We start from the raw sequence: 24,075 nt of genomic DNA, 5'->3' as shown, positions 1-24,075 counted from the left end.
CGGACTAGCTTAATTGTCGATAACATTTGGTGGTGTTTATCCGTTCTCTGTGGTTCGACCTCTATGCTTGTCTTATACTCATATTAGGTTTGTTTAGGTTGTATAAATTGTATTTGATCTAGGGATAGACAATTGACGACGCGTTTATTCCCTCGTCAGTCCTATCTTAGTTATTTGAATAAGGAGGGGAATAAAGCATACTATGTTTCTTATTATATTTCTTATATTGCACACACATGCTTTGTGGGTTTCTAAGCTCCAATATTCTAATTACTCAAATATTTTCTATATTGAATTATTGTAAAAATTCATGCCATATATTTCAACACTTGTGCGCGTGTATGAGTTATAAATATTATAGATACACCCCAGACACGTCAACATCTTGATTCTTCTGTATGGAATACGTATTTCCACAAAATTTGTGCAACATCTTCATATGATCAACATCAAACACATTTATTGCAAATAATGGTAATCTACAAAGTGGCTCATTTTATATCTGTTTCTCAGTTACAAACTCATGTTAAGAGGCTGAACCTGGAAAAAAGGAAAGTTGAGAAAAAAAATATATGTATTCCGTTATGAACTTGTCTTAAACCAGAACTGGTTCGGCTTCATCAAGAGCAAGCACTCCAGGAAGTTCTTTGCCTTCTAACAGCTCCAAACTAGCACCACCACCAGTTGATATGTGGCTCATTGCCTCAGCCACTCCTACCTTCTCTACTGCTGCAACAGAGTCACCACCACCAATAATTGTGGTTGCACCCTTCTTACTAATCTCCTCCAGCTTCTTGGCAATGGCCTGCAAACGAGAAGCAAAATTCAGAACGTTAATGAACAATATTTAAGATCATGATGTTCAATAATTATCAAAATAGCAAAAAGAGTTGTTTGTGTGGGTGAGTTAGCAAAGCAAGAACCAAACAACATTAATAGCTCAGATCCTGAAGGACAAAGTTTCAAATTGGTTTTCCCTGGCAATAAACAAATGACTAAGTGCCAAATTGCAACAAAATGAAAACAAAAATGATTGGGAACATGACTTACAGATCTTAAAAGCACATCTATCAGTGAAATAATTTATCAGATACATCTTACATGTAATTAATTGAAACTATAGATCAATCACAATTTAGCAGAGTACATCAAAATTTACTAAGGCAAAAGCAAACAATATCTTACCTCTGTGCCAACAGCGAACTTGTCAAATTCAAAGACTCCCATGGGACCATTCCAGATGACTGTCTGGGTAGTGTCCAAAGCATCGCTAAATTTCTTAATGGAATCAGGTCCAATGTCCAATCCCATCCAGCCATCAGGGATTCCAGCTGCAGGGACAATCTACAATTTGCCACACGTCATACTGATTGTCAGTAACAGAAAAGGCTTTATACAAATTTATTACTCTTCCATTCTGAGCCATCCAAAACAGAAGAAATTTTAAGACTCCCAATTTTACCAAAAAAAAAAAAAAAAGTAATTGCAGTAAAAAGATAATTTACCTTGCTGTCAGCATCAGCAGAGAACTTGTCCGCCACAACAACATCAGAAGGCAACAAAAGAGACACACCCTTTGCCTTGGCCTTCTCGAGGAGAGAAGTTGCAAGCTCAAGCTTATCGTTTTCCACCAGAGAAGATCCCACTGATAAACCTTGAGCTTTGTAGAATGTAAAGATCATACCTCCTCCAAGGAGTAGAATATCACATTTCTCCAAAAGTGACTCTATAACTCCAATTTTGGAAGATACCTTTGAACCACCAACAATAGCAGCAAAAGGTCTCTTTGGGTTTGAAACAGCTCCAACAAGATAGTCCAATTCCTGATCCACAAAAAAAGAATCCAAATTTGTTAAAATGATTATTATTGTTGATTTCGAATGATAGAATCTCCTCGAAAGTGAGGAAAGGAAACCTAATAGTCAGCTAAGAGATTTCAAGCACCTTTGTTTTTCTCCTTTTTCTTTTGAGGGGGGGGGGGTGATTATGTACTTATTTAGGTATGAGAATGGGCAAACATGAATTACCCTAGTCATTGGTGGTGTTGTGCTCTACAGAGAATCAATTATGCCTATAAAAATCTCAGTTATGTAACATATCAAATGAAGTAAATAGCACAAGACAAGTTCCCAATATTTATTATCCATAAAAATAGACAAAAGATAGCTATAAAGGACCGGTTTTTTGTGATTTTAGAAAAAAAAAAAAATGTATGGAACTCCAAATGGAAATCAAAGTAAATGTAAGCAAGCAGTAAGGCAAGCTGTAAGCAAAGCTTCTTCAGCACCGTTTATATGAAAAGTTCAAACCTCTGCTTAACTGAAGTACATGCATGACATTTCTTTCCTTGATTTCTATAGATCTCAAAGAAGCAGCTTGAATAAAAAAAAAGAATAAAAAGTGTCTACCTTCTGTAAGAGAAAGCCAGCAACAGATGGCCTCAAAAATTTAGTAACCCCCTCAGTTGATGCATGGGCTCTGTGGGCAGTGCCAAAAGCATCATTTACGTAAAGATCTGCCAAGGAGGCAAGCTTCTTTGCAAACTCAGGATCATTCTTTTCTTCTTCCTTGTAGAATCGAACATTCTCAAGGAGCAGAACACCACCTTCAGGGAGTCCAGCAACAAGCTTCTCAACCTCTGGACCAATGCAATCATCAGCCTTCACAACCTGTTAACTTAAAATTATAATTAGTTACAATATGCAGTAAAAGGAAGGTATGTGAGGTTAAATAATGTTGATAGACCTCAGCTATCGAAATTCTCTATAAAGTCAGCCATTGTTTGAAGATTGTAATAATCATGAATTTGGAGCATGGAACACAGGATGTTACCTGAAGACCAAGGAGTTCAGAAAGTCTGGGTACAAGTGGTGCCAAGCTGTATTTTGGAGTAACACCTTTAGGCCGTCCCTACACAGGATAATAGAATATTATTAAATTTTGCAGTGCATCAAAATGGATGAAAAATCAATCTAGTTTACCAGCAACAAAGAGAAAGGCAAAACAATAGCAAAAGAAACTTATTACAGTAAAAAAAAATCTACAGAATTTCATTACTATAAAAAATGAATTCAGTGAAAAAATATATTTAGGAAATGTGAGTTCAAAACATCAGTATCTAGCGTGACACAAGTTTTTGTATCGAATTCAAGCCAATCATTACACAATAACTAAAACCTATGTTACTTGGACTCGGATGAAGTGTCAAATTAGACACGAGTGTCCAAGCATCGGACTCGCCCATTTTCTTGAAAAAAGTTGTGTTTTTAGTTAAAAATGAAGTGTCCAAGTGTCGGTGTCGGTGTCCGACACGGACACGTGAGGTAAATGAAAGAGTCCGAGTAACATAGACTAAAACAAACACATGCACATCTTAAAAAATCAAAAGGAAGACAAATTCCTAATACTAGGATTAAATGTATAACACAAAATGGAAATATATGATGGAATAAAAAAAAACAAATAACATATGTATAAACAAGATTGGAAAAGGGTATTAAGGTACCTAAAAATTGACAAATCCATTTTTAGAAGCCTTATATCCAGATTACGAATCAAATTCAAGACGGTTAGTGAGGAATGGAGTAATCTTTCTGTTACTTGTAGAGCACTGAAAACACCAAGTTCCCATAGGACTTGTTAACGAGGTAAAAAGTAATAGAAAAATGTTTAGATGCTGGCTATATATAGTGTTCGTCGGAGTAAAAGGTCTAAACATAATGTTTAAAGCAAATTACAGTACAAGTGAAAATCTTTAAGCAACTCACACAATCATGTCATAAAGAGAACATGATTCAGGTTCAGATGAAGCATATGAGTCTATAACTGAACAAATAACCACAAGGCAAAGTCTCATATTATGCACCACATCTACAATGACGTTATAAAGATAAGAACTTCAATTGCAAATGATAAATCTCCGCACAGGTAGTTGACATTCCAATTTGATACCTAGACATTGGCAAATTTTACAGGAAACATTAGTAGAGACAAATCCAGATTCACGACACGAACACTATTCAAAACAAAACCAGAACGGATTTAATCAATTTCTCAGTAAGTATCATACATGTAACATAGGTTTTTAAATACTGTATTTCAAGATCAACCCAAAAACACCAAATACTAACATAACCATTTTACCCAAATTTCGAGCTGCCAGTAAATTACATTAGGCAGCTGCAGTAAATTCTGATCAGCTCAAGTTTATAATCACACATTACAATGTCAATCATACAAGTAAACACAATAAAAGCATATTGTAAACAAAATGATAAAGCAAAACAAAGATAAAACCTCAAATGACATTATTCAACAAATGGTTTATCCATCAAAAAAATAATCAAAACCCAATTAAAATTAGCATCAAACAATTGGGGGAGCAGTAATTGGATTAAAAAAGTAAGAAAACCCCAGAAAATGAAACGGAAAAATAGCGAAAACCCGCATACCAAATGACTGGAAAGAATGACTTTAGCACCATTGTTGATCAAATGCTTGATAGTAGGAATAGCAGCACGAATTCGAGTATCATCAGTGATATTTTGGCTGTCATCAAGAGGGACATTAAGGTCAGCTCTAACGAACACCTTTTTCCCCTTCAAGTCAGCAGAGGTGAGGTCCCCGACACTCTTCTTAGCCATTGAAGCAACCCCTCTAATGGGGTTAGAAGAAAGTGATTTGTATGATTGGATCTTCGAGACGACATGGAAGGAGAAGCTGGCATCAGCGGCAGAACCGACGAATCCTAAACGGTGGAGAGGAGGGCGGAGGATGGATGCGAGGCGGACGAAGGAGGGGGAGCGAGTAGAGGAGGAAGTGTGTGAGGAAGAAGATTGGAGGAGAGAGAATGAGGTGGGTGTTGCTGCAGTAGACGCCATTGTTGGACTGATGATACAAGAAAGAATGAAATGAAAATGCTGGTGTTTTTTTTGTTAAGTGTTTGTGGATTTTGCAAGAGAAAAAGAGTGGAAGAAAAGGTATTGAGGATTGTTGGTGTTTGTGATTTTGGGAGGATTTTCTTATCGTTGAGGAGAGGCTCAAGATGATTCATCATTCACCTCATGTTTATTTTATTTTTTGTTTTTTATTTATTTTTTTTTTTCAAGCCACTATAGTCACTTGAAATGAAGGGTGCAATTTGTTGTGACAAAAAAAAAAAATTGATTGTATAGGGTTCGTTTGGCATTGCTGTGGTTTTCTGGTTTTTGGTTTTTTGTTGTATAAAAGTACATGATATATGTCACATAATGAATGAAAAATTATTTAAACTTATTAGAATCATAACAAATATGAAAACTGACAATAGAAAAGTGGAAACACCTTTTTCTTGTTTCCTGTTTTTGGTTTTTGGTTTTCAAAACAACAGGAAACAGAAAACCAAAAATGATGCCAAACAAGTCCATAGTTTTTTATTTTATTTTTCAAAGAATAATTGAGTGTCAATCATTAATCAATAGTGGTAAAAGTTCTCCCAAACTTGTTCTGAACCAAAAAGCACTAAATTAGCAAGATGATGAGCAACAACATTCTCATCCCTTATAACATAGACTAGGAAACAAAATCGTATCCCTAACCCCTAAAATATAAGTATTTTACTGTTCATTTCTCGAATTGTAGCTTAGTAACAGTGTGCTACCAGTTCTGCCCTTGCTTGGTGATGTGTCTTAATGTTGCCACATGTTTGCAGTTCGTCAGCTTGTTTGTGCCACGTCATTTTTTCTTGTTTTCTTCGTCTTTCTGGTTATGAGCTTGCGGTTTCGTGGGTTGACATGGTTTCCTGGTGTTATTGGTTTTGGTGGTTTAAATGGATTCCCTTGTCTGATTGGTTGTGAGTTATTCTCTCATTCTTGCGTTGTTAATGGTTTTGAGGTTGCGGATTACATATTATGGTAAATTATTGTGACATTAGTTGTGATTTTGGTATTAGCGGTTTTTTAATTTGGTTTTAGATGGTTTTCTAGGATTTTGCCTTGGTGAGGCTCTATTTGAGCGGTATGTCAGCTGGATCCTGTAGAAGATTCAGGTGGTTGTTCCAGGTTACTATTATAATGGTGTCTGAGGGTGTGGACTCTAGGTTTAGCTTGGGTGTCGGCAACATTATTATGCTGGTAAGTGTTTATTAATATTATTACATTGTTGATTCCTGTTAATATTATTGATGTTTTGATTTTCTTTGGTTTTGGTGTTGTTGCGGTGATATTATTCTTGGTAAGTGTTTTTTTAGTATTATTTTACTGTTGATTCTTGGTATTGTTTTGGCTATTTTTGATTCGCCTTAGTTTTGGTGTAGTTGTTGTGATGTTTTGTACTAGGGTTGTAATTAGTTTTTGTGGGTACAGTTGGTGTTCAGTTAGGGGGGTTAATTTTTAGTATTGTTACTGATATGTCTATTTTATAAAGTGTTTTACCCCCGTCCCTTAGTCATAATTGGTAGTGTTTTTGGATCTTTAAAGCCACTTTTATTACTAATTGGTGTTTTCTAGTGTTTTTGTAGTTTTGGTTGAGCTGAGTTTTGTAGGGAATTGCACATTTGGAGCATTTTCTTGGGATTTTATGGAGCAACTATGAGCATTGGAAGAGCACGACCACTTTTCGTAGCCCAAGGCTGGTTAGAGTCATTAAACCAGTGATTAAGGGCTCGACATTTGAGATACCGAGGCGTTAGAGTGAGTATTAAAGCCCCAAAAGAGGAAATTCGGATTGGGCCCAAGAGTCGAAGCCCAATCCAGTGTCCAAGAGCCGCCCAAGAGCTTCGCCTGATCAGGCTGCCCTCGCTCTGCGGCGAGCCCGACCGGGAAGGGCGGAAGAAGAAAGGAGGCCTTCGCCAGATCTCGGACACGATCGGGGGCGAGAGAAGCTTTACGATTGAAAAAAGCGCGCCCGACCGGGCGGTGCCTCGCCCTACTAGGCACGTGTTTCTGGATGAAGATTAAGCATCGTTTTAGTTCGTTTAAGCTGAGGATTTTCTAGTTTAATATAAATATGTTTTTGTTAAGCAAGTTTGGTACTTCTTAAACCTTTTCTCTTAGCTTTTCTCTCTCTCTCTACTTAGTTTTTAGATTAAACTTCTCTCATTGTTTTTCTCTCTCTACAACTCTACAACTTTGTTCTTAATTCAGTCCATTATTTCCGTTAACTTTGGTAACGATTTCTTCTCTATTATTTTCAAAAATTTAATTTATTTATTTCATCATGTCTTGTTTATTTGCTTTGATTAGTTTTGATTTAATTATGTGTGTGTAGTTTTCTTTCTATGGTTTATGGGGATCCATAAATAATATGAAGGGATAATTTATTTTTGTTGATTGTCAATGCTTGATTCATCTCCTACTGATTGAATTAATGCAATGCAATTAGATTAGGCCCGGTTTAATTGTATGAGTTATGCAATATTGATTCGAGATTCGAGAGATGAGAATTGATGTTTAGGCTTAGTTTCAATAGGCGGACTAATTTATAAAGGGTTAAGTCAAGATTCGAGAGATGAGATTTAATACCTGGTAAATTAACTCTGTGATTGTAATACGTAGCGACAACCCTTTATGATCTGATTAATTGTTGCATGCATTCATGATTGATTATTGTGTTTTACCCTACAATATTATTTTTTGGTGAATCTATGCCCTAGGCTTTCATTAATTGATTTCTCCCTACTTTTATCTCCCTTAGTTTAATTTCATCACATCTATAATTTAGTTACATTATAATTTAGATTATTTTAATTAATTAGGAATAGAAAGACTTGTTTCCCTGTGGTTTGACCCTTCTTCCCTGTCTGCATAGTTAGAGGAATTTAGGAATTATTTTTGATTAGGTGATACGACTTTATCCTGTCAAAATTTGGCGCCGTTGCCGGGGAAACGAATTTATTTTAATTTCTAATTGTTTTTGTAGTCTAGATTATTTTCCTTCGTCCCAGGGAACGTGAGTTCTTTGGGACAGTTCTCATTTTAGTCGTCTAGTTCTTTGTTTATGCCTTGGTTTTCCAGATTAGGTTACATCCCTTTCGAACCTGAGATTGAGCATTCTTTTCACAGACAAAAGAATTTAAACAGGCAAATACTGTTAAGCTCTGGGGGTGATATTCCTAGGGACCCTCCATCTGATTCCAGCGATTCGGAAGTTTCTTCAGATTCAGATTAGAGATGACAGGAAAATCACCTAAAAAGCTCAGCGATTATTGTAATACCCTAGAAATTCCTTTCCTTAAAATACCACCTTTACCCCTTCTTTTTTTAAAATACGAATTAGGAATATCTAAGACATTACCGCCACCGTGAGAACGGCTAAGGCAAATATCAAAGATACATAGCGGAAGACTTAAAATCAAAACCATTCAAAATAAGTCAACTTAAAAGCCAACAAACGAAAGTAAAGTTTAAAACCAAAACAAACGAAGTCAATTAAAGTCAAACTACAACTTGGAACCACTAAAGGCCCTTATTTAAACCAAACCAAATCTAAATCCTTGCGTTAGTCCAAATACAAAATAACACCATAAATATTCAATGCATTAAACACATCGTAAATGATAAGCCTTCTTATCATGGGTTGAGAGAAGCATTTTAGGGTGTGTTTTGATGCTTTATATGTACTTTTGTTAGCATTTGTGAGTTTTGGGTTGTGATCTCACTTATGTGCAAAAGGCGGGATTTATGAGTATAAGTGAGTGAGTGAGCTCGGGAACCAATGAAGAGTTATGTAAGAAGGATGGACCTTGGCTCGTGATTTGAGAGTTGTGATGGAGCATGGAAGAGCAAGGAAGAAAGCTTGAGGAAAAGGTGAAGCAAAGCAAGAAGAAGCAAGGAAAGAAGGCAAAAACAGCAAGAACCGCTGCCAGGGCCGCTGGCAGCTGGCCAGAGCCGCTGGCAGCGGGTATACCAGAGTGAGGGGCTGCCAGAGCAGCTGCCAGCGGGTCCAGAGCAGCTGCCAGCGGGTCCAGAGCAGCTGGCAGCGGCTCTGGCAGAAATTCGGGCTGTTTTGGTTAATTTTCAGCAATTTGGCTTTGTTTTGGCTCGTGTTTTGGATATTATTTTATTATTATTATTGTGTTATGTTATTAAAATATAGAAACATATAAATAGCTTAGTTTTAATTAAGTTTAAAGAAAAAAAAAGGAGAATTAAGTTTTGAGAAAAAAAAGCTTTCTAGGGTTTTCTTGGAATTTTCAGAATTCTTTGTTTTGGAATTAGAATCCATGGAAGCTTAATCTTCCGGATTCTTGGTTAAAGATTGAAGCTTTTAGCTACGAATTGTGAGATCTTTCTTCTCTTAATATCTATTGAATATATATTGTTCCTTGAATTAATTTCATGATTTGCTTTAATCAATTGCTAGGTTAGAATTATTGGATTCGCTTGCATCTAATTAATCTTTCCAAAGTAGCAATTTTAGGTTATTGATGCATGCTTTTGGTTGATAACTTGAAGAGGGAATAATATTATTGAAGAAATTAGACCGCTTGTGTTAATTTATTCAATCCTTGTTGATTTCTCCGTTTATTTTCTTCTTGTGGATAATTTAGAGCGCTTGTCTTGAATTGTGCATTGGAAAGGGTTAGAAAGGAGCGCTTTGCTATTTCTAACTATTTATGAGAATTTAGAATCTAGGAATTCTACAACAAGGTGTTCAATAGAGCTTGATTGAGGAGACTTCTATGATCAATTTGTATGTTCATTAGTGGATTTCGCATAACCAAGACCGTTCTTCTCATTGATTACCTATTCATTACGTTCGTTGTTCTTACTTAGTTCATTTATCATCATTGCTCGTGAAAACCCCCCTCGTTACTTAGGTTACTACCGTCCTAGAGTATTTCCACTTAGGTTTCCAGTTATTAGTCCCTTTTTCCCTGTGGATTCGAACTCGACTTCCCTAACTACGTTTATTTGCAGTTAGCTTAGTTGTGATATTTTTGGTTGCATACGACTGAGGCACACCAAATTTTGGCGCCGTTGCCGGGGAATTAAGGCGTTACTTTTTAATTGTTTATCTTAGTAGAATTTATTGTAGGACTGTTCTTAGCTATCTTTCTTTGTTTGTTCGCTAGGGTATGATAAGTACCCGTTCTGCTAACAAAGAAGTTTTGCAGTTTGATCCAGAAATTGAAAGGAATATTTCCAGGTTGCGAAAAGAGGCAAGAACAACCCCCAGTGAATCAACATACTCCTTCAATATTCAAGAAGAAGAGGAGATGGCTGACAATCGAACTCTAAGGGAACTCACAGCTCCCAACTTGAACCAACAACCGTTGTGCATTGCATACCAGCAGTTGGAGGAAGGTACTAATGTTGAGATCAAATCCGGTCTAATTCATCTATTGCCGGCATTCCATGGCATGAAAGGCGAAGATCCGAATAAACATCTGGCAGAATTTCATGTGGTTTGCACTAGCATGAAACCGATTGGGATGACTGATGAACAAATTCAGTTGAGAGCATTTCCTTTTTCTCTCAAAGATGCAGCAAAGGATTGGTTTTACTATCTTCCCCCAGGTAGCATAACAACTTGGGCAGATTTAAAGAAGTGTTTCCTTGAGAAGTACTACCCAGCCACTATTTCTGCAAGCCTTAAGAAAGCTATCAGCAATGTGGATCAGAAGGAAGATGAATCCTTGTATGAGTATTGGGAGAGATTTAAGAGATTGTGTGCTAGTTGTCCTTACCATGGGTATTCCGATCAAGACCTCATCCTATACTTCTATGGAGGTCTAACTGATGATGACTTGAGGATGGTGAATGCAGCAAGTGGTGGAGGGCTAGTGAATAAGACTCCAGGAGATGCAACTAGGTTGATTGCAGAGCTAGCAGAAAATTCTAGGCAATTCAGTCAGAGAACTCCCACGCGCCGGGTGAATTTAGCAAATTTGAATACAACTGAGTTAGAGAGTCAAGTAGCTGATTTGACTTCTATGATGCGTGAGTTCATGGTGAACTCAAGGAATCCACAGCAACTGAATGCTTGTGGTTTATGCACCTCCATGGGACATCCCACTGATACATGTCCTCAATTACAAGAGGAGCAGAATGAGCAGGCCAACGCCTTAGGTTTTCAAGGGCAAGGTCCGCAAAGAAGATATGATCCCTTTTCAAATACCTACAACCCAGGATGGAGAGATCATCCAAATTTGAGATATGGGAATTCCCAAGGAAACCAACAACATCAGCATGCTCAAGGTCAACAACAGTTTCAGCAATATAGGGCACCGTTCCTAACACCTCAAGGCCAAAGCTCTAATTCAGGTAATATGTCAACTGAAGAAATGATTAGATCACTAACTTCTAATGTTTCTACCATGCAGCAGAATATGATGCAGTTTCAACAAGAAACCAGATCAAGTATTCAAAACCTGGAGAATCAAGTCAGTCAAATCTCAAGTGCAGTAAGCCGACTTGAAGCTAAGGACTCTGGAAAGCTTCCATCCCAAACGGAGCTGAACCCTAAGCAACAAGTTAATGCAATAACATTGAGAAGTGGCAAAAAGTTGCAAGAAACTGTAGTTGCACCTAAGAAGGCTAAAGACTTGATTGGAGTTGAGGAGGAGGAAGTAGAACAAGAAACTAAGGCGAATCCTCCAACCTTTACCTCTTATGAGCCTGTGCCACCTTTCCCAGAAGCCTTGCAAGATACTCGAAGGTATGAGAAAGACAAGGATATTTATGAGACTTTCAGCAAATGTGAGGTAAATATGCCCCTCTTGAATGTGATTAAAAGTGTTCCTCGTTTTGCTAAGTTTATGAAGGAACTGTGTACGATCAAGAGAAAGCACAGGTTGGGAGGAAAAGAAAAAGTGAAGGTGAGTGCTCATGTTTCTGCAGTTTTCCAAAAGAAACTCCCAGAAAAATGTGGTGATCCTGGTATGTTTACTATTCCTGTTACAATAGGAGACACCACATTACACCGAGCCATGTTGGACCTAGGTGCATCAATCAATGTCATTCCCTACTCCCTGTTTAAATCTTTAGAACTTGGGCCTTTGCATGAAACTGGGGTAGTAATTCAGTTAGCTGATAGGTCCAATGTATATCCTAAGGGGGTAGTAGAAGATGTACTTGTTAAGGTTGATGGATTGATCTTTCCTGCTGACTTTTACGTCCTTGACATGGAACATGACAAACAAGCAGCCCCTATCCTGTTAGGAAGACCTTTCTTAAAGACTGCTAAGACAAAAATCGATGTGTCTACCGGTTCTTTGACTATGGAGGTTGATGGGAAAGCAATTGTGTATAACATTTATGATACCATAAAGTATCCTGTTGATACTCATTCTTTATATTCTATAAATGTTGTCGATCCAATATTGCATGATGTTTCTAACATTGATCATGGGGATGAGCTCCTCACACCTATTACTAATGTTGTGTCTGGTGATTGCTTGGATTCTTCTATACCTACTAATGTGCAGGTGAAGGTGGCGGAATTGAATGAATAGTCCAAGCTTCCACCTATACCACTAGGGGCAACACCCACCCCGTCTGCAATTCCGAGCAAGAAATTGTCCCATTTATACCACAAAGCAAAGAATAGGTTGTGGCATGACAAGATAATTTCTAGGAAGAAGGTTAAAGTCGGTGAAAAAGTACTCCTATATCAATCCCGACTTAGATTATTTCCGGGAAAACTTCGGTCCCGTTGGGAGGGCCCTTTTCAAGTGGTGAATGTATATCCGCATGGAGCAGTTGAAATTCAAAGCCTCGAGACCGATAAGATTTTCAAAGTCAATGGCCAAAGGCTCAAACCCTACTTCGAGGGTTTCAAAACCGAGAACGTGGAGTGCATCGATCTCTACGAGCCATCAATGGAGTAGCGAAGTGGGATGAGCCGCGTCGAGCCAACGACGTAAAACAAAGGCGCTAATCGGGAGGCAACCCGATCGAAAATCTTCCCCATTTCTTCTTGTAGTTTAGTTTTTTATTTTTCTTGTGATGTGAAGAGTATTTTTATTGTGTTTGTGTAGGTGGATGCCTTGGGAGTATTTGTTATGCGCGAAGAGCAGCAAAAACAGAGCAAAACAGGCCAAAGGGGGGCTATCCCTGCAGTAGTCGCTGGCAGCTGCTCTGCAGCCGCTACCAGCGGGTCTTCCAGCAGCCCAACCTCCCCTTTTGCTGTCCCAGCCGCTGGTAGCTGCTCAAAAGCCGCTGCCAGCGGGTACCCCCCCTCCACGTTTATTTTTTCTAAAAAAAAAAAAAAAAAAAAAAAAAAAAAAAAAAAAAAAAAAAATTACGCAGTATAGCCGCTGCCAGCGGGTCTTCCAGCAAAGAAGATCCAAAAGCTCTGCTTTAGCCGCTGGCAGCGGGTCCCAAGCCGCTACCAGCGGCCTTTCCAGCCTTTCCTGAATTTTTCACCCTTTTTGACCCATTTCTTGATTTCTAAAATCCAATTCATCCTTCTTCTCTTTCCCTTAGCAATCCCACACTCATACTCCCAAACCCTAACCCAATCTTTCCTACACACAATCCCTTTCCCTCACTTTCAAAGACAATTCAACCTAAAATTGTTTCAATTTCTCAATTTCACACTTGGCATTTGAGGAATTGTGAGAACCTTGGTGTTTGGAGGTTTGGTGGTGTGTTCATTGTGCTTTGAAGAATAAAGTGTGAGTTGTGCAATTCATTCTTAAGCAATGGGAAGAGACAACAAGGTGATACTTCAAAAGAGGGTGAATCACCCTCTTTTCCCCAAGCAAGTGACTTCATGGGAATTAGGCTCACTACAAAGGAGCAAGCTATTTGAACTCCAACAACCCAAGAGTATAGTGCAATGCACAAAGTTCTTCGATTTGGAGGCATTGCAAGAGGTTGGTTTGGAGGAGGTGATGGAGCACGAGCGCACCTACTTATGTGAGGTATAGATGAATTCCTTTCCACTTTGACTAAGGGATGTCAAGAATTTCTTTCAATTTTAACAATAAGAACTATGTCATGCCTTATGCGGTAATTAGAAATGCATTTGGTTAGAATAATCTTCCCATGGGCAACACTTGGGGTCCCCATAGTTCATTTTTCTTCTCGAGAGTTTTGAAATCCTTGATAATGCCGAATCTTCCAACTTCGGGAATCCTTCCCATTAAGGTGGTACTTATTTCTTCCCTTTCCCTTACTTTTGTTTTTATTGTTGTTGTTCTTGCATTGAGGACAATGTCTCATTCAAGTAGGGGGGGAAGCAATTCTTGCATATTTTTGAAATTTGTATAGTTATCCTAATTTAATGGTTTTGTATAGCTATTTCAATTATGTTTCAATGAAAAAAAGAAAAAAAAAACAAAGAAGAAAAATTGAAAAAAAAAGAGAAAAGAAAAAGAAAAAGAAGCCCTCTAAGTCGAAAACCTGAAAAGGCGGCTTAGGCAAAAATGGGGGCCCGGTTAGGTTGAAAACCCGAAAGGGCGACCTAAGCAAAAAAGTGGCTAATGAGCGGGTGATGTAGTGAGATTTGGAAAAAGATGAGAGGCTAGGATGAAAACCCGAAAGGGCTCCTAGGCAAAATGAGAGAAAAAAGAGAGAAATGTTCATGAATTTGATTTTTCAAGGAAATTTCGCATCTATTTGCCGGAGTCGGTGTCATAAGGGGAGGAGATATAAGGAGGTGTCGGGGTAGGTTTCATCTTGGTGATTTTGGGAGATAGTTGAGATTTTGGGGGAATTTGTTGATCATCTTAGGAATTTGAGAGCATGAGTTGTTTGTTTTCACTCTTGAATGTGGAAGTGTTTTTATGAGATTTTTGGTTAAGTTGAGTTTTTGTTTGCCCAATTTTATCAAAAATTTCATTTCTTTAGGCGGTTGAGAATATTCATACTCATGGCTATGCGTTTATCGTTCCAAGTTGATTTTGGGGATGAATTGATAAATAAGAAAAAAGGGAGATTCAAAGTGTGAAGTATGGGGGAGTGTGATTGTGATTGGTTGATAAGTACTAGGATGTTTTGTTGAGTTTGAGTGCGTAGAGCTAGTTTGATTCCACCATCTTCTGTTTTGAACCTTAGTGAGGAGGATGTGTTTTATTCTCTAAGTTTACTCGAGGGCGAGTAAAGGTTCAAGCATGGGGGAATTTGATAAGCCTTCTTATCATGGGTTGAGAGAAGCATTTTAGGGTGTGTTTTGATGCTTTATATGTACTTTTGTTAGCATTTGTGAGTTTTGGGTTGTGATCTCACTTATGTGCAAAAGGCGGGATTTATGAGTATAAGTGAGTGAGTGAGCTCGGGAACCAATGAAGAGTTATGTAAGAAGGATGGACCTTGGCTCGTGATTTGAGAGTTGTGATGGAGCATGGAAGAGCAAGGAAGAAAGCTTGAGGAAAAGGTGAAGCAAAGCAAGAAGAAGAAGCAAGGAAAGAAGGCAAAAACAGCAAGAACCGCTGCCAGGGCCGCTGGCAGCTGGCCAGAGCCGCTGGCAGCGGGTATACCAGAGTGAGGGGCTGCCAGAGCAGCTGCCAGCGGGTCCAGAGCAGCTGGCAGCGGCTCTGGCAGAAATTCGGGCTGTTTTGGTTAATTTTCAGCAATTTGGCTTTGTTTTGGCTCGTGTTTTGGATATTATTTTATTATTATTATTGTGTTATGTTATTAAAATATAGAAACATATAAATAGCTTAGTTTTAATTAAGTTTAAAGAAAAAAAAAAGGAGAATTAAGTTTTGAGAAAAAAAAGCTTTCTAGGGTTTTCTTGGAATTTTCAGAATTCTTTGTTTTGGAATTAGAATCCATGGAAGCTTAATCTTCCGGATTCTTGGTTAAAGATTGAAGCTTTTAGCTACGAATTGTGAGATCTTTCTTCTCTTAATATCTATTGAATATATATTGTTCCTTGAATTAATTTCATGATTTGCTTTAATCAATTGCTAGGTTAGAATTATTGGATTCGCTTGCATCTAATTAATCTTTCCAAAGTAGCAACTTTAGGTTATTGATGCATGCTTTTGGTTGATAACTTGAAGAGGGAATAATATTATTGAAGAAATTAGACCGCTTGTGTTAATTTATTCAATCCTTGTTGATTTCTCCGTTTATTTTCTTCTTGTGGATAATTTAGAGCGCTTGTCTTGAATTGTGCATTGGAAAGGGTTAGAAAGGAGCGCTTTGCTATTTCTAACTATTTATGAGAATTTAGAATCTAGGAATTCTACAACAAGGTGTTCAATAGAGCTTGATTGAGGAGACTTCTATGATCAATTTGTATGTTCATTAGTGGATTTCGCATAACCAAGACCGTTCTTCTCATTGATTACCTATTCATTACGTTCGTTGTTCTTACTTAGTTCATTTATCATCATTGCTCGTGAAAACCCCCCTCGTTACTTAGGTTACTACCGTCCTAGAGTATTTCCACTTAGGTTTCCAGTTATTAGTCCCTTTTTCCCTGTGGATTCGAACTCGACTTCCCTAACTACGTTTATTTGCAGTTAGCTTAGTTGTGATATTTTTGGTTGCATACGACTGAGGCACACCAGTAAACTAATAGAAACTAGCAGGATTCGCTCTTCACTCATGCCCCGTCATGAATATGCTTCAATATCTGAAAAGGTTATCTCTAATTGCTTCCACTACTCTCCATTGAAAATTAATCAACATAAGGCCAAAATAAAGACATGGCAAAAACACACAGACACACACTGATTAGGGGATTTTGCTCCCACCAATCGGAATGCGCCACGTGGGCCAATCAGGTCCTGCCAAGTGTCCCTCAGTTGGACCTGTCAGGGCTTGCCACATGGCACCCGCTTATTTGTCCACCTTGGACCTATTATGTCATGACACGTGGCATACTCCATGCCTAGTGGAGAAACCGGCCACCCAGGCCCAACTTCCGAGGGAAGCCCAATCAGCCCTAGGTTAACCTAAACCTAGGATTAGCACGTTTCCCAAGGTTATAAATACCTCCCTTAATCCTCATTAAGGGAGATTACATGAATAACAGGCTGATCACGCTAAAAAAGCAGATTACCTACATTAAACACTCTCACCTAGAGAGACCCAATCACTTTAATTTCCGCATTAATTACTCCTTAATCAAGTACTAACTTGACCGTTGGAGGCGGAGCTCCCACCACCAGGAGTCTCCGTTGTTTTGCAGGTACAGGCGTCCGGTTCCAGTCTCGGAATTGTAACTCTCCCGCAGGACATCAGAAAACCCCGAAACACACACAATCATCAAAGCTGAGTACATAAGCGTAATTAAACACATTAACATGCTTTCACCTATCAACACACACACACTTACCTCCATGCACCTGTTACAAGCACACACAACATTCAATAAGACTCATTATCTAGACACTTAATAATTTATTAAGCGTTGATTACGCATCGAACGGGTATCCCACTCTACCTCCCCAAATAAATTGAGGTTAACTGACACAGGAGCTAACCATGCCAGCGACAAAACCACACATAGGTGGCGGAATTCCTGCGTATAATAATAAATAAAAAGGATTGTACAGCGTCCTGTACTCCATTAGAAGTTATGGTTAAATATAAAACCCCATAACTCCCCCGTATGTTCATACTCAAGGTATATACGTTCCAAGAGTTTTGGTGCGTAATCTCTTTCACTTTACGTTATTTACATATTATTAGACTTGGTGATGACTCACAAAACATATTAATTCAATCAACAACAATTATTCAATCAACAAACATACCAATTTAATTCTTGAATATTTAGTGACCACACAATATTTAATGTTGAACTCTTTATAATTCTACTTCAGTGTCAAAGACACCTTAAACGCATAAAGCGCCAAAAATCCTATCCCTCGGTGTTAAAAACACCTGAAGTGCACTAAGACACCAACATACAATTTATTCCCCGTGTACATAGACACTTATATAGCTCCTTTCCCATGCTTAAAGCATCAATAAAAATTATATGAACCATAATAAAATTCCTTTTCAATATTCCAAGCCAAATTAAACATGTAGTTTAATTAAACATGCATTCTAACATTCCATAGATTAAAGTGTAGTCCATATAATCATGCCAAAATATAATTTTCCAATCCATAAACCATCACAAATAATTCATGCTTCACAATTCAATCACCAACACCAATAATTTCACAATTCCAATCATAGACCTTAGCATGATACTACTTGTAATTGATTTAAATCAAGCCTAGCATGATACTACATCACCAAAATATACTAAGTATGCGAACGTACCTTGAGTACGATCTTAAAATCGCCACGACTAACAGAAATTGCTTACTTCAAAGTCTTCTACACATTAAAGTCATAATAGAGTATTAAAATCCACTCTAAAAAAATTTCCAGCAATATATACTATTATAAAACCCCTTATAATTAAGTTAAAATAAGCTGAAATTATATTTAAAACATCATACTTAAGTCTCAATTAATGGGTAATTGAAATTCCTTAAAGAAACTTGATTTTTAATGCTTTACCAAAAATTCCAGCACTATATTTTACTTAAATCTTGCTGTAATTTAGTCTTAAAACACTTTAATCAAAGGTTTACACCATTATATATCATAATCCTTCAATATTTTATAAATCAAGAACCTAGGGTTTCAAAAATTGGGGCTTTTTAATTAAAAACATAATCTGAAAATTAATTAACATAATTGTAGGGAATATTTCAAGCATTAACCCCTAGCTTGAACCCCACTGTGATCATACACTAAAGTACGGTGGCGTCCAAAATGAAAGAAGATAGAGCAAAAGATTCGCCAACAAGTTTTTTAGGAACTTGTAAACCGTTCACGAGGTGAAGGTTACACCCCTTAACAATCCAAGATATCGTCAACTCCATAAGGTCTTGAACCAAATAGGGTTTGGGAATGAAGGTACAAATCCAACCTAAAAGAGATTGAACCTGCCCTAATAATAGGCCTCTACTTTATTCAGATCGTATTTATGTGCGCTTTCTGACTAACATGTAATCAATAGGTTTAACCCTAAACATGTTTATCTATGTTGGTTGAATATTAATGCACAAATAAAACTATTATCGGCGATCACTTGAATTATAATCAAATTAACCCTAAACAAGATTATTAATTATCTTATATAAACGTGATTACAAGTACCAATTCCCTTTAAACATGCATAAAAGGTGTGATCAAGCAATAACAATAAAAATCAAGCAACATAATAATAATCATCATAATAATAATAACAATAATAAAATTATAATCATAATCAAAACAATTATAAAAATAATCAGGAATCATGTTAAAGCAAAATAATAATAAGATCCTAGGCATGATACTAACAAGATTAATAACAAACTCTAGCATGTCACTAAGCAATAAAAATCAAAGCTTTAACCCTAATATGATACTAACAATCATAAATATTAGGAAAGAAAATAGAAGGGATCATAACAATCATACTTAGTATTAAATTTACCCTAGACATGATACTAGGAATCATAATAACAACCTAAGCATGATTTCTATATCATAACATCAATAAAAACCATTAAAGTACTTACTTTGATGCCTCGTACCTCTTTCTAATAACAAAATACACACGTTAGTAACTTCAAGGAAAATAATAAATAAAACAATTAAATTAAATAATAATTGAAATAGAGATTAGGGACTAAACCCTTAGAAATTAAACCTTTCACGTCTAGGGCGAAGGCAACTTCGAATATGGCTAGGTGTATCTAGATCTAATGAATGCGGAATTTTTATATTTGAGAGAAGGCTAGTTTAGAAAAGAGAGAGAAAGAGAAATGGTAGATTGCAGATTAGAATTGGTGATCGTTGATGAATGAAAATGGAGTTTTTACGACGTTATTTATAAAGAAAATCAGGCAAAAGATAAAATATCAAAACAGAGTTCTGACGCAAAAAATGGAGTTGGCGCCAAACGCTAAGATTGGCGCCAGGCGCCAAGTCTAGCGCCAGGCGCCAAGTCTAGCGCCAGGCGCCATTCGTAGCGTCAGGCGCTACAGCTGGCGTTTGGCGTTGACTCAGAAATCCAAGCGTTTTCTTAAAATCAGATAAAAATTGTCGTACAGGAGGATAGAATTGTATTTTTCCTCAAAAATGCTCTTTGATTCTAATTAAAACTGTGAAAAGTCAACAAAAGTCAATTTATCAATGCTAATTGAATTAGGAATGAAAAGAACCTTCTAGAAGAATCTAGAAGACTTAAACCATTCTAATTGCATTAGGAATGATAAATCCATTAGGCCCTCTAGATCATTGGGCCGCATATAAGGCTCAAACCGGACCCAGTTCAGTAAATTGGCCATAACTTCCTTAATATTCATCGGAATTGGGCTTATAATATATCGTTAGAAAGCTCTTGTAAAGCCCTATATAACTACACCATTATTAGACCCATATCATGGACCAACCAAACTGGATTGGCTGTTTTCTTAAAATAAGTTTTCAAAAACAAAGAGAAGAGAAAAGAAATTAAAACTATCCGCAACACTAGACTTTCCACACTTTCACTTCATTCGATTACGATTCGACGCGAAAGGTACTCATCACTGGGTTTGGTTTTTGGGAGACACAAATGGGTGTCTACATAAGCCCCCACTTTGATTGAGTTTGGAGAAACGCAGGTTTCGAAAACAAAAGTCAAATTATCGATAGGGACGGAGAATGATTCAGAACGTTCTGCGATCCTAAATCACTCTTGTAACGCCGATACCTGCAAACTAGCGTTAGTGAAACAAAAAAGAGAGTTAAGAAACGCGTAGCTTGCACCGTCGAGCACACGTCTCTGAAGGTAACCGATTTGCTGCTGCTTTACTGTTGCTTTTTATGACCTCCTGCCAAGAGAATGTCATCCCGCTTGAAAACTGCTACGCGTGTAACTGCTTCTAATATTGAATATTGTTTCCCTTGAAACGACCCTCTTCCGCTTTGATAATATTCCACGTCTAAGGGAATACTATCGAAGATTGCTTCGCTTGAAACAATACTCTTCCGCTATGTGACCATCTTCCACGTCTAAGGGAACATGATCGAAGACAACTTCGCTTGAAATCACCTTTAGTTGTTTGTGACAACTCTCTACAATCTAGGGAATGTTGTCGAAGATATCCTCGCTTGAAGCTATCCTCATTTGTTGCGATAATTTCCCAAGGAAATCACCGAAGATCTCCGCTTGTCGATCTTTAAAAGCTCACTTGAACTTTGCTTCCGCTATGCCTGTACGTCGGCGCTGTTGTTGCTTTTGAACCTGTACTTCGGTGCCCTTTGTGAATGAACTAATACGTCAGTGCCTTTTGTTAATGAGTCAATGCTTAGGCGCTTTAAGCTAAGTGAGACGATCTTTCATCAGGTCGATCACTTTATATAATTGTAATAAAGCCGATTACTAAAAATCGTGTCAAATTTCTTAGAGGGGCTAACTGGCGTACCAAGGAACCCAAAATATATTTGAAAAAGATTAGAACAACCGTGTTGAGTGGCTGAATGTTCTGGCGCCGCAGAAATAACATCAGCGCCACATAACTGGCCGTAGCGCCAGACGCTGGGATTAGCTGAAATGAATGGTGTCCTTCGAACAAGTATACTATTCCGTTAGTGGGTTCAGAATTATTAGAAAGCTAATATATTCAGTGAGGTCAAGTGATCGGAATGCCTGGGTGGAGGCCGCTTCCGATCAGTAATATTAATGAATAATTAATATTGCAGCTTAATCTTGACTGACCCCTTCGGGTCACACCCAAGCATTCAACAAACCGAACCGACGAATTAATTCAGAAGGAATTAATGAGTCGACCGAGTAATATTTATTTAGACGTCGGAAATTCGAGCTTAGAGCGTCGAAACCGAGCATCGGAAGTCGAGTCGAAAAATAGTGAAAGACGAGATGAAAAATAGTAATAAATCAACAAAAGACCAAAATACCCTTAGCATCGGAATGCCCAAGAAAACCGAGTGCTAAGGACGTATGACCTAGCATGGTGGCTAGCATGTGCACTAAGCCGAGCCTAGGCTGACTGGTGCGTGCTAGCGCACCCACGCTAGCATCGCAAGGCTAGGCGCTGCCTAGTGCGTGCTAGCATGCTAGGCGCTGCCTAGTGCGTGCTAGCATGCTAGGCGCAGCCTTGTGCGCGTAATGGCTAGCAATCCATGCCGCAACAAGCTGCAGCAACTAGCACGCTAGGCGCGCCAGCTCGCCACAGCTAGCAGCAGCATGGCTAGGCCATTGCTTGCTGCCTAACAGCGCTGACCAAGGCACAAGGCCAGCAGCACCCCGCACAAGCATGCTGGGCTTGCTGGCCAGCAGCGCCTGGCAGCCCGCATGCGAGTGCTGGGCCTGCTGGGCTTGCTGGGCGTGGCTCCCATGGACAGCAGCACATGGCAGCCCACCTTGGCTGCCTTGGTGCCCAAGGTGGGTGCCATGTGGCTAGTGGTCCTTGAGTGTGTGTGGAGTGAGGTGGCCGGTTATGGGAGAGGGAGTGGGGAGCAAGTTTGGTCCCCTCTTCTCCAAGTGGTCCTCACCTAACCACTCACGTGAGCTTGCCACTTGTTGATTTATTACTAGCTTGATTATTAATTTTATTTTAGCTTTAAAATAAAATGGAAAAATCATACTATCCCACATTGATGGGAGAGTAAATGATACTCCCATCATTTCCTATAAATACCCAAGTATGGGCAATGGGTATGTTGCTTGAGTAAGAGTTGAAAAAGGCATCACAATTAGTGAAAATCTTTAAACTCAATATAATTACTCGGGTTTTATTGGTCGGGTCTTGCTAACCCCAAGACATTGGACCTAGTCGGTTTTGTTGGTGCGGGTGGACTTTGTTGGAGGTCTCCGTGTGAGCGGGACTTGAAGCTTTCAAGTAAGAGCTCATTTTGGAGCGAAGCACACGTCAAAGGTAATTAGCTTATCTTAATCTTGTGATTAATTTAATTATGTTTATGGTTTTATTTAATGCGAGTGCGGTCTTGTTTTTGGGTTTGTTTCCGCGGTGAGTCGGACTCACCAAACCCCAACAGTGGTATCAGAGCCTCGCTCGTTTATTTTTAAAATCATAATATTTTATTTTCAAGGTGTTTTTATGGCTTAATTTTTCTGGTTTTAAGTTGCTAATTAGATTAGTAACTCGTTTTTTCCAATTTTTACCTCGTATTAGAGCTGTCTTCAGCTCCTGAACCCAGATTTCGACCCAAAAATAGTGAATTTTGGGTGGAAAAGGCGTTCTGGAAATGGTTTTACCCTTGTAAGACTCTGTTTTTAGCCAAAAAACGACCAGAAATGCATTTTTCGAGGGATTTTTCGTTTTGACGAAAAATTTTAAGTCTTTCTAACCTTGAAAATTGATTGCATATTTATGGTGGTTATGAATTTGGTTCTTTCCTTTATTTATATGCAATTTTAGACCACTTTAAGCATGATTACTTGGTAGTAATTGGTGCTTGAAAGTTTGGTTTTATTTTTTCACATAATTGCAAATTAATTGCATTAAGTGTGAAATAGTTGTTCTTTGTTGCTTCCAAGTACTAAAGATTCAATATTTATTTATGATAAGTGATTGAAACTTTGAGTTACTAAATTCCATGAATTTTGGTGAAACTTTGTTGATTTAATCATTTTTTAGTTGATTGGAATCATAAAGTTTAAAACTTGTGATTGAAATTGGTTTATCTTCATATTGGAAGATATAATTTTTTCATGGATTCACAAGTATTAAAGTTGGAGTCTTTATTGAACTTATGTTCATTTTTCCAACTCCCTTTTATTTTGTCAAAATCTCAAGATTAATTTAAAGTGATTAAATTAATAGTGAGAATTGCCCTAATTTATTTTATTACACCAAGTCAAACCAATTTTATTAAAGAATGGTGCTTGGAAATAAATTTGGTTAATTGCATTTGGATGAATTATTTAAGTTGGACTTGTTATTTTTCATTTTTCCTCAAAAATGATTCTAAAATTAATTTAGAATTGATTTATAATGTCACACACAAAATCGATAATTTTCGAAGCATTAGCACGTAACACGAGGCCTAAGAGCCCCGAGCTAGTTCTCGGCCAGCTGGGCTGCTCACGCAACCCATATGTGGCTGCCGAGGCTGCTGGGCACTTCGTTCTTATGTGCTTGGTGATGTGCGTGTGTGTGTTCGAGGAAGGGCG

The 24,075-nt window shown here is 38.0% G+C and overlaps 1 protein-coding gene across 1 annotated transcript; it reads right to left on the bottom strand.

Moving 5' to 3' along the window:
* Nucleotides 1-438: 438 nt before the first annotated feature.
* Nucleotides 439-5,018, bottom strand: LOC110690292 (phosphoglycerate kinase, chloroplastic-like). Its single transcript, XM_021867115.1, has 6 exons — nt 4,452-5,018; nt 2,833-2,910; nt 2,409-2,669; nt 1,506-1,823; nt 1,186-1,344; nt 439-805 (listed from the first exon to the last, which is right to left on the bottom strand). The coding sequence occupies exons 1-6, from the start codon at nt 4,878-4,880 to the stop codon at nt 596-598; spliced, it is 1,455 nt and encodes a 484-aa protein (XP_021722807.1). The 5' UTR covers nt 4,881-5,018; the 3' UTR covers nt 439-595.
* Nucleotides 5,019-24,075: the final 19,057 nt, after the last annotated feature.

Source organism: Chenopodium quinoa, unplaced genomic scaffold (genome assembly GCF_001683475.1).
Source record: "Chenopodium quinoa cultivar QQ74 unplaced genomic scaffold, ASM168347v1, whole genome shotgun sequence".
Classification (NCBI taxonomy): Eukaryota; Viridiplantae; Streptophyta; class Magnoliopsida; order Caryophyllales; family Amaranthaceae; genus Chenopodium; species Chenopodium quinoa.
The sequence above is the reverse complement of the archived record's forward strand: the minus strand, read 5'-3'. Positions and strand labels throughout refer to the sequence as shown.